Below are 10,949 nucleotides of genomic sequence, written 5' to 3'. Positions count from 1 at the left end.
AAGGAAGCCTCTTGTGTCTGGCTGTGATCACAGCCCTGTAGCGACCAGAGACTTGTGGGAATGTTTCACAGATTGTGTAGCATTCATGGATCTTGGAGACTGATTTTTACACCGATTTCTTGACCCTCAGTAGATTCTTAAACTGTAGCAGCCCTCATTTGGTAATTGTTAATCTAAGCAGCATTCATTGCTTGGACGTTGCTTTTGAGAGTGGTGGGTGGGTGGGTTGATCCCCTGTACTTGCTGCACAGTGGAATGTTGTGCTCCAGTCAGTATTTATTAACATGCAGGAATTTGGGGATGCCAGTTGTCAGTCACTTGTGTCCCTCTGTACACTTGGTATTCTTTCTGTACTACGCACTTAAAATTGGAGTCTGCAAAAGTGACTGGGTTGCTTCAAGTTGTACATGTACTGCAGATAGGTATTGATGAATGACACCAAGCTTGCTTTCAGTGGCCAAAAGAGAAGCGGGAAAAGAATTAATTCTGGATCCATCATGAGTTTAGGGTGTTAGCACAGGAACAGAAGTGGTGAAATTCATGGTCACTGACTGCCAAAATGTCTAGTGTTCAGAACCTGCTGTTGAACAAAATCAAACACGCCCCTCCTCTGCTCCTGCATTGTCTGTGCTTGGAACAGGGCTGTCACACTCTGCTCTGCCCCTGACAACCCTTTCAGTTTTGCTTTCTGAGAGCTAAAATAGACCCTTGCTGTGCTTCTGCATGTGCTGTATCCTTAGAAGAGGACAAAGAGAACTGGCAGAGTACAAGTCACCGAATCCCAGAATGTCAGGGGTTGGAAGGGACCTGGAAAGCTCATCCAGTGCAATCCCCCCATGGAGCAGGAACACCCAGATAAGGTTACACAGGAAGGTGTCCAGGCGGGTTTGAATGTCTGCAGAGAAGGAGACTCCACAACCTCCCTGGGCAGCCTGGGCCAGGCTCTGCCACCCTCACCATGAAGAAGTTTCTTCTCATCTTTCACTGGAACCTCCTGTGTTCCAGTTTGAACCCATTGCCCCTTGTCCTATCACTGGGTTGTCACCAAGAAGAGCCTGGCTCCATCCTCCTGACACTCCCCCTTTCCATATTGATCCCCATGAATGAGTCCCCCCTCAGTCTCCTCTTCTCCAGCTCCAGAGCCCCAGCTCCCTCAGCCTTTCCTCACACAGGAGATGCTCCACTCCTTCAGCATCTTGGTGGCTGCGCTGGACTCTCTCCAGCAGTTCCCTGTCCTTCTGGAACTGAGGGGCCACAACTGGACACAATATTCCAGGTGTGGTCTCCTCAGGGCAGAGCAGAGGGGCAGGAGAACCTCTCTCGACCCGAGCCTGGGCTTGAGAAAACAGAACCTGCTTGTGCAGGTCCCCAGGGCTCCCTCTGCCCACACAAGACATTCAATTACTGCACGTGTGGCAAGCTGGGTGGAAGTCATCTGAAGATGGCAAAACGCCTTTTATCAGCCCATGCCCTCAAGTCACATTAGAACAAGCTCTTCCCAGCGCACAGGTACAGATCCTTCTCTGCACTGACAGGCCCGACCAAATCAGGCCTGAACATGAAGTTGCTCCACAAATACAAAACTGATGCGACAGACCCAGGCCAAGCTCAGAAGACATGTAGAGAGTAATGTTCCATCGAGCTAGAAATGTACGGGCTGTTTCAAAAAGATGGATGCAATTTCAAAGGAATTCCCATTTCAAAGTGGGTCCATGTTTTTGAACACCCTGTGCTCCAGCTGGCACCCACTGGAGCCAGCCAGGCTCGGGGAATTCCTGCGGCTGCCAATAACAGACCAGACACAGGGACAAGCAATTGCACAATTCCAGAAACGCCACTCAGAAATGAGCATCTGGGAATTCCCGACGATCTCTTGCTTTTTAGCACATGGCACAGAAGTCATTGCAGGTTAAACATGCCATTCTCTGTTTGTAATCTGACACACCTCTAGTTCAAGAGAGGCAGATCTGAATAATGTCAGAGAGGATGTGCCCATACTAGTTAGGGGTCAATGAGAAAAGCATAACCAGCATGGGCTGGACACCAAACGTCTCCTGAGAAAAATCTAGCTCTGGACTCGCTGCTGCACAGCTTCATCTCCTAAATGGGCTATATTTTGTTGCCACTTTTCCCCAGGTTTCAAGATTGCCCGCAGGAGATCTTACAGATCACAGCCAGCCAACAGTTCAACTCATCAAAACTCCACAACACTGGAATTTTGCACCGTTCTGAGAGCTAAGAGTGAACCCTTATCCAGGCGGTGGGAAAACCCATCCTGCCAGCAGCCCGTGCAACAGGAAAACCCGCAGCAACCTGAACACGGGCAGCTCTTCCCGCTCCCCAGAGCAGCGCGTTAACAAGCCACCTCAAAACCACTAGAGTGGAGAGGACAAACTCCCTAGGGAAGGTGAGAAACTGATGTTAAACTGAACAAACAGGTAGCAAGATACAAAATTCTGGGCAGGGATTCATCCCAGTAAACAGCATCATTTCCATCCCCGCAGCCAGTCCTTCTAGAACTGAGGGGCCCAATGCGTTTCACCTGCACCTCCCTCCACCTGCTGCCCACACTGACGGTAGAGCGCGGTTCCTGGGCTGGGGGGACGGGAGGAGGTTCCCCACCCTGCGGCCGAGCGCTGGGAGGAGCAGCCCGGGCACGGCCGGCGGGAAGCGTGGCCGCTTTCCCTGAGAGCCAGCCCGTCTCGGGGCCGTGCCCCGAGGACCTGCCCCGGCTCCCCGAGCCGACCGCGCGTTGTCCCGCTTCTCGCCCCGCTGCCTGGGCCACCGCCGCCCTCCCGCTGGCCTCGGCGGGGCGCACGGAGCCCCGGAAGGGAACACTGGTCCCGCCCCGCTGCTCCCGGCTGTGAATTTAACCGGGCAGCGCTCGGCGGAGCTGGAGTTGGTGTGAGAGGTAAGAAAGGAACGACTGAGAGGGAACGAAGGGAGATCCCGGCTCTCAAGTCCAGAGCCTCTCTCTCGATCTTTCCGTTCGATATTGTGTAGCGGCCCCCGCGCTGGTCGCGTCTGAACCCTCCGCTTGCTCGCGGGGCTGTGGGCTGACCCTCGGCATTCCCGTGTGCTCCGTGGGTTCGCATTATTCTTAAATCTTTTAGCCTGGCACTACCCCAAGCAATAAAACTTCAAAGGAAAAAAATAGTAATTTGGTAATCCTCATTGCTTATTATATGTGATCTTCCTTATCTAAGGGTATATTGTGAAGCATAAAAAAAGAGATGCTGATCCATCGCTTTTTGTTATGTTAATGTTCTGCCTGTTAATGTCCTGCCAGCTCTATCTGTAAATGTCAGGGTGATCCCTGACAAACCTGGGGAACTGCTAAGTCCCGGGTGTGTAACTGCTGGGGGTTTAGCTCCATCTTGTTTTACTGGAGTAGGGATTGTTTACTTATTTGCTTCCTTTGCTTTAGGACTCTCCTTTTTACCGTGGTGTTCTATAAATAGCCTGTAAAATGCGTGATATGGTAGAGCATTCTAAGCAGTAAAGCTGAGCACTGGATGAGCCAGCACCATTCCTTTAATTGTAGGGCTGGGAGACTGGGAAGAGAGGTGACACACACCTCAGAAATGCAGCACCAGCAGGAAATCTTTGGAGTGAGAAAAACCTTGTCAAGAATGACAGCAACACAGACTTGAAAACCGTTTTAAAGGGAGATGAAGGAGTTTGTGCTGGATCTTGCTTCAGTTTGTTTTCCTGATGAAATGACTATGTACACCTGTGTCAACGCAGCTTACCCCATTCTCTTAAAGCAGTGGGTTTTTTAAAGTCATTTAGTTGAAATAATTTGCTCTAAATTCTGAATTGTCATAATTCAGTTTGAACCTGGATTATATAGGCTAGTTAATTTAGGCAGGAGTCAGCTTAACCTAAGTTCTTCTGCTAAATATAGTTGGTTAAAGCATCTAGATAGGATTTTAAAGTAGCTTTTAGCTAAATGAATTCAAAGTCTGATTTACTGTGAAGTGATATGATTTCTGTGTTTAGATAACTGGCTGAGATCTGAACTTTTTTGACAGCAGCCTCAGAGGGTGTCACAACACATGGGATTTCATGTAAGTAGAGAAGTAATGTGAAGAACAACTACTGAGTTATGGGTTGTTCAGAGCTTCTGCCAAGTTTGGCCTTTGTTGTAGTCTCGTGTTTGGAGAAGGAAGGAAGTTTCAAATGTATTTAAAAGGAAACTCTTCTTCTGCAGAGAATGTAGGGCTTCCGAAGAGCTGTTGGATGAAATCTTATTACAAGGTTTATGGTATTGAAGTTTCAGGTGTTATTAGCGTTGGCTTTGTACTTGCAGGCAGAGAGACTGTGGGTTCCAGCAGCATGGAGTGTGATGTCAGCATGGAGCGTGATGTCAGCATGGAGCATGATGTCAACTTGAGGTTCCGTCAGCAGCTTCTGCTCATTGATGAACATCTGGTGGCTGAAGATGTAGCAGCTTTAAAATTTCTCTGTACTGACTTGCTCCCCTTCAGAAAACTAGAAGGTGTGAAGTCAGCAGTGGATATCTTTCAGCTTCTCATGGCTAAAGAATATCTGAATGAGGAAAATACTTTCCTACTAGCTGAACTCTTATACAGAATAAAATATCACTCCTTGCTCAAGAAACTTGGTTATACCAAGGAGAAAGTGCAAGAATGTCTGCATGAGAAGGGAAGAGTGTCTCTGTACAGGTAAGCTTGCATTGGGATTCTGTTCTCTCCGTTACTGCCATTTAAGCCATTCTGTTTCCCTTCCCATTTTAAATTCTCAGATCACTTTTAGTTCGTACACTGTCTTTTCTTCTGCTTTGACATCACTGGCTCTCTGTTACAGGCAGATGCTGTATGATTTGTCAGAGAACATCACCAGTGAGATGTTGAAGGATATCATATTCCTCCTGCAAAGCCATCTTCCAAAGCGACAGATGAGTCTTGTATGTGAGGAGAGAGACAAATGTGTACATGGTTGGGAAGGGAAGAAGACGGGAGGGCGGGAATAGAAGGAAAAGCGTGAAGAGAAAAATATTTGGCAGAATAGGACATAATTGGCAACTGAGCTGGCCAGTACTGATAGGGTTAGCGAGGAGGAAGCTGTTGACATGTAAGTGTGGAATTTGGTGCTTTGTGCCGAGGTCAATCACAGCCTTGCATTAGGTCATCAAATCTTTGCCGTGTTTGAGCCATGTGCAAAGGAGATTTGTGTCGATGTGTCATCGGTACAGTTTCAGAGCCATAAAGCCTTCTCAGAGCCAAGAGTCGTTAATATAGTTTGGGTGGATCCGTTTAAACAAGACCACGCCAAAAAATAACGCAACCAGTAGCTTTCCATGGAGGAACATTTCCACCTCCCACAGTGATGTAAAATTGACTGTTCGCACCTTGTTGGTAGGAAGCAAACCAGATAATAATATGATTGGGTCAGGCAGGGCTGAGGCAGGTGTTCAGTTCTAAGAAACAATAACTCTGTTTTACTCTATGCTTTTGGCTGTCAGTCCGCCCTGGAATTGCTGCTTTTATTGGAAAAACAGGGCCTTCTAACTGAAAACAATGTACAGATGCTGGAGGAAGTTTGTATGAAAGTTTCACCTGATCTCCTGGAAATGGTGAACTGCTACAAAAGGGCAAAAGGTGAGAAACCCAGGGTCAAGGAGCAGGTTTGTAAATGTGCACTCCAACAGGGCAGTTGCCTGCTAGTAAACTGGCAAGGCAAACCCTGTGTGCATGTGTGCACATTATCAGGGCTTGTGCTGCAGTTTGCAATATTCCTTCATTTAATGTCCTGTGGAGTCACTATAAGCATACTGGGGAAAAAAAATCCCATTTCTATTTATTTAAGCACTGGGAAACAAATTCTGGGAAGTACAAAGCTATGTCTTCCCAGTAGGTGCAAGGACATTGAGCATTTAATCGGTTCCATTCCTCCGTGCTTTCTGAGCGTGTTTCAAAGTTGCTTTCCATTTGAATAGATTTTTCAGTAACTATTATGTAGCTCCATATTTGCCTAATGCCCAGATTCATACTGGTTTAACCGAAAGGCACTTGGCTCCTCTCATTTTGGCTCTTTCTACTCTCAGTGTCACTGCCTCAGCAGGAGAACACTCTGCCAGTCAAGGAACCTTCGCTGTCTCGCTCTGGAGGCACAAGAGTATTTGCTTCCCCACAGGTACACTGGAGCACGCTGGGGTTTAGTGGGCTGGGGGGTTGCTGGGTTTTCTTGCCTTTATTTTGAAACTATCCTGACTGCGAGACACAGAGAGAAACAACTCCACATTTCTCTCTTTCTGGAACTGGCTTAGAAAAAACTTAAGGGCATCTTGAAATTAAAAGCGATAAGGGTTAGTGTGCAAAGACCTTGTGAGAAAGATGAAAGAAGGCAAGAGGTGTTAGGAAGCTATTAGAGGCACGTAACGATCTTCGTCAATAAACTAGAGGTCTCTGTACAGCAGAAAAGATCCCTTTTGTGAGGTCCCTTCTTTGAAGCGTTATGTGCAGTCTTTAACCTCATACAGCAGGGTAAGCACTGAATTCTCCCTTCAGCTTTTTGCCTTCGGACTGCTGCAGCAAAAGTACTTCTTAGTGCTGTGGAAGGAGCTTGGAGTGCTGCCTTCATTTTGTTCTACTAAAACACACAAAAGCAGGTGTTTGCTCTCTCTAGTGAGCACAAAGCAACTGGAGTTTTCTAAGAGACGGTATCTGAAGTTTTGGTGACTTCAGTTTTTGAAAGTTCTTCTTAGGAGCAGTAGGTAACTTTTAAGTCTTAGCAAAACTGGAAGTGTGGCGTGTTTATGCGCTTCTGAGATCTCTGCTCTGCTTGTATTCCTTTCCAGTGGATCAGGATGAACCACCTGCTCCAGATATTCATCACTACTCTCAAAAAAACCCAGCTCTGATGTCTGTCAGTCCTACAGTTTCACTTTGAACCCTCTGCCCCTCTGAAGTTAAAATGTGGTCGTGACATTGAAAGCAGTTAGTGATTTCTATCCCATTGCCAATTCAGATTACAGAGTTTGGCTGCTGAACCCTTCCTTTTGTGTACAGATAAGCAGCCCAGCTGCTAAACCTTTCCTCCGCAATTTGATAGAGTGGTGACAGTGTGCTTGAGGCTTCACCCATGTCTTTTCGTGCAGGGAGGCACCATTGATTTCCACATTTGCAAAAGTAACCCACAGTCCTAGGTGCTGGATGCCAATTTTGAGACACGTTAAAGAAATATGAGTTAAGTTGAACAAATTGATGGAGGCTGTAAGCTTTTTCCTCTCCTTTCTACAGAAAATTACAAGATACAAAATGGATGGACCACACAGAGGATTTTGTCTCATTATTAATAATGTGAAGTTTGGTACATCTCTTCAGGAGAGGAAAGGTTCTTGCAAAGATGCTGGTAAGTCACTAAAGTGAAATTTTTGGAGGATTAGTCTCTTTTCCCTGTGTGATTTGATGGTCTGGTATTGCCTTATATTTTATTGTCTATATTTTAGTTAGTTAGTATTCTTAAAGAGGTATGTGCTAAATTATGCTATTTGTGTATCTGAGGGGAGGAGGGGTTAGAGGGTGAGTAACCATAGAGTTTCTGATGCAGCTGGATCATTTTGAATCATTTTAAGAATCCCTTCTTACTTAACCTTTATTTATAGCTATAATGAAGAACTAAAACTAAGCTGAACCATTGTTCTACATAATATAATGCAAAATTCCATAATGAAGCAACTCTACGCATACTTATTTTATTATTTTCATCCAACTTATCTCTTGTGTGTGAAAATTTAGTAGTTAAAAATGCAACTGGAAAACAGTGATGTGAGGAAGGGTTTGAAAGATCTAATCTGAAACTTGGGGGAATTACTCATATTTTCAGGTGTCATTTGTGAGTTCACTTAATGTGTCATTATGCATTGTAAAATGATTATATTTTCTGAAACTTGTCTAGAAAAATCCAGGAACACCGCATTTGAGCTGTTGCCATCTTCTTGTATTCCAGTGAACCTTTAGTTGGTACCAGTATAAAGGTGAATCTGCAGAAATGTCAGGGTGGAAGGTCTTTCCCAGTTCAGATTATCTTGCATGGTGACTTCATAAAATTGTTTTCTACTGCCTCAATCTTTTCTTTTCGTTACAGAGGAACTGGAGCGAGTATTCACGTGGCTTGGTCTGGATGTGCGGATTTACCCAGATCAGACGTCTTGGCAAATTAGAGAGCTCCTGCGAACTTGGCAGCGTTTGCCCGATCACAAAGACAGGGATTGTTTTATATGTTGTATTCTCTCTCATGGAGAGTCAGGAGCAATCTATGGGAAAGATGAGGAGCTTGTATCAATCCGCACGATCATGTCGCACTTCACTGCCAAACATTGTCCACAGCTGGCTGAAAAACCCAAACTCTTCTTTATCCAAGCGTGCCAGGGTAAAGCGATCCAGTGTCCTGTCTATGTTGAAGCCGATGCACGAATTCCTGACTTGCCCTCCGTGCAACAGAGCGTTTCTCCTTCTGAAAGTATTCCTGAAGAGGCTGATTTCCTCCTAGGCATGGCCACAATTGACGGATACGTCTCTTTCCGGCACGTTCAGCAGGGTACTTGGTATATTCAGGCCCTGTGCAGCAAGCTGCAGCTGTTGGTACCACGGTAAATACTTGCTTTAGCTCTTCCATGAGAAAATGGGAGGAACTCTCGCCTTTATTTGTTTTTCTCCTCCAAAGGCAAATTCACGTAGGAACACTAACCTGTGTTCTGAGGTGGACAAAATTAGTTAAGTCGATGATTTGCTTGCTTGCCGCTGATAAATTTACACTAACGCTGTTAGTACCGTAGAGATAATCTCGACAATATGAAGTTTATTGTAAAAAAACCTCAAAACCTCTCATCTATATTCTTTAAGGCACAACCGTCTGTTTCTTGAGTGCTTTTAGGTAAAAGTGTTTTATTCCACTACTGGTTGAATCAAGCAAAGAGGAGTAAAAAAAGGTCATTTGTTTTTAATATGACTCAAGTGAGAACAAAAGAGGAGAAATTTGGAGAAGAGGATGCATTTTCTTTTTTGTGTTTTGAATGTTTATATTGTGTCTTTAGATGGTCTGAGAGGTGTTAAATAAGGTGCCATCTGCTCATTAAGAAGTCATTTTTCAATTTTTGCTCTCCTTGTGGCTCTAGGGGTGAAGATATTTTGTCAATTCTTACAGAAGTTAATGAAGATGTGGGCAGTCGTGTGGACCGCTGGGGGACAAAGAAGCAGATGCCCCAACCAGCGTACACCTTAAGAAGAAAATTGATATTCCCAATACCAAGACACCCTCCTCCTTCACATCAACACTGAGGCTTTTGAAATACATCCTTTTACCAGCACATCTCATTGAAATGCAGTTTACTGCACTACATGTTTTAAGGCAGTTACCCAGGAGCCTGAGGAGCTGTTTGCTTCAGGGCAAGACCTCAAACAGGATTTTTGCCAAACAAACTGTGAAACCAGAGGAGACACAATGAAACCAATCCACATACCAGCTGTTTACATCATCTATACATTGAGTTATCAGCGTTCGGAGCACGCTTCTGTTGTGTTAAATGTTTTTGTACTTCCCCAAACTGCAGATAGAAAAGTTTTTCTGACAGCATAAAGGCTGCGTGGAGCCTTCCATATCTAAACCAGGATCAGTAATGGTCTGGTTTAGGCTCATCATGCTTTATTTTGCAGGCTGACAATTAAAAATACTGCTTCTAAATCCACTAGCTGTGTTCATAGAGAAAGACAAAGGTGGGAATGAAGAGGAGAAAGCTAAAGTAGTAAGTGGAAAGGATTTCTTCCATCTCTAATTTAAATTACATTTAATTTGATGGAGAAGGAGTTAACTATTGAAATCAGTAATTTGTTCCACAGTGCACACTGGTGCCTCTGAATGGCTAACAGAAACCTCATGTACCATGAGATCTTTCCAAACCTGAGTAAAACCAAAATGCTGTGTAATATTCCCTCTGTGAAACGTCATTTCCCCATCTCTTCTGGGGAGAAGAGTTAGGGTAGAAGATTTTCACGCTATGAAATAGGCATTCAGCAGTGTATCTGCATAGGTTTATCAGATCGATTAACTTTGTTAAGCATTAAATTTTCTGATTAGTGTTTTTTAAGATCTAAAATGCAGCCATATGAGAAGCAAGGTCCCTCATTGATTAAGCTTCCAACAGAGCATTTTGTGAGTTAACTGAAATAATTACATGCTGGTTTGTTATGAGCATTTACTGTGTATGTCTGTGTCCTTCCTGTTTGTTACTGCATTGAATTTATACTTCTTTTTAAGAGCTTGGTGAGATAAAAATGATGTACTGGTGTGAGGCTGATCCTTGTTTGTGCCTGACCCCTGCACTTGGTTGGGCTGCTGAGTCAGTGGGGTTTTAACCGCCTCAGGGTTGAAGCTGAAGTGAAACCGTTTATTTCAACAAAACACTGGTTGTTATATATGATTAATAGCTGTAAGTTAGGGTGCAGGTTTGAACTATGTCTGTCTGGTGCTGCTGGACGCAATTTGTAGCTCACACTATCTTGGATTTTTGGGAGGGGAGTTTTGCATCCTACAGAGCACTGAAATGCTGCCAGTTTGTCCTAGCAAAATGATCACTTTTTATCCTGATGAACTGATGTGTGACCCATCACATTTCGAGTCTTCTGAGTTAGTGTGGCTGCCACACTCGGAGTTACATTTGTGCCACAGATAAAAAAATGGTTTGTTAGTAGAATATGTAACATTTGTAATAGAATCGTGAGGTTTCTGGCTTGCAATTACTGTTCAGACTTGGTGCACTCATGTTTTGTATATTTAGGTAACAATGGTATTTTTATCAATACGGAGTAAACACTGGCAATAATTTTGACTTTGTTTTGTAGGATCTTGTTTTCATTTTTAATTTTGATAGAGAACATAATCATGTCAGCTTGCTTTCTCTGTGGAGAAGTTAAATCGTGGCTAGA

General features: G+C 44.4%; 1 protein-coding gene across 2 annotated transcripts; it reads left to right on the top strand.

Annotated features, from left to right (window-relative positions):
• Positions 1-2,768: 2,768 nt before the first annotated feature.
• CASP10 (caspase 10) lies at positions 2,769-10,852 on the top strand. Of its 2 annotated transcripts, XM_065840902.2 has the most exons (8): positions 2,769-2,911; positions 4,313-4,688; positions 4,831-4,930; positions 5,489-5,624; positions 6,071-6,159; positions 7,266-7,377; positions 8,113-8,617; positions 9,143-10,852. In XM_065840902.2, exons 2-8 carry the CDS (start codon positions 4,339-4,341, stop codon positions 9,303-9,305), a joined length of 1,455 nt encoding a protein of 484 aa, XP_065696974.1. In that variant the 5' UTR covers positions 2,769-2,911; positions 4,313-4,338; the 3' UTR covers positions 9,306-10,852. The 2 variants fall into 2 exon arrangements, with proteins under 2 accessions (XP_065696974.1, XP_071667616.1); XM_071811515.1 differs by lacking the exons at positions 5,489-5,624; positions 6,071-6,159 and having other exon boundaries at positions 2,792-2,911.
• The last annotated feature ends 97 nt before the right edge of the window (positions 10,853-10,949 follow it).

This window comes from Patagioenas fasciata, chromosome 7 (assembly GCF_037038585.1).
Source record: "Patagioenas fasciata isolate bPatFas1 chromosome 7, bPatFas1.hap1, whole genome shotgun sequence".
Taxonomy (NCBI): Eukaryota; Metazoa; Chordata; class Aves; order Columbiformes; family Columbidae; genus Patagioenas; species Patagioenas fasciata.
The sequence above is the reverse complement of the archived record's forward strand: the minus strand, read 5'-3'. Positions and strand labels throughout refer to the sequence as shown.

Coding starts and splice junctions, on each gene's coding strand:
- CASP10 (XM_065840902.2), top strand. CDS start 4,339: ATGGAGTGTGATGTCAGCATGGAGCGTGATGTCAGCATGGAGCATGAT. Junction 4,931..5,488: donor CAAAGCGACAGATGAGTCTT/GTATGTGAGGAG, acceptor TTTGGCTGTCAG/TCCGCCCTGGAATTGCTGCT. Junction 8,618..9,142: donor CTGCAGCTGTTGGTACCACG/GTAAATACTTGC, acceptor TTGTGGCTCTAG/GGGTGAAGATATTTTGTCAA.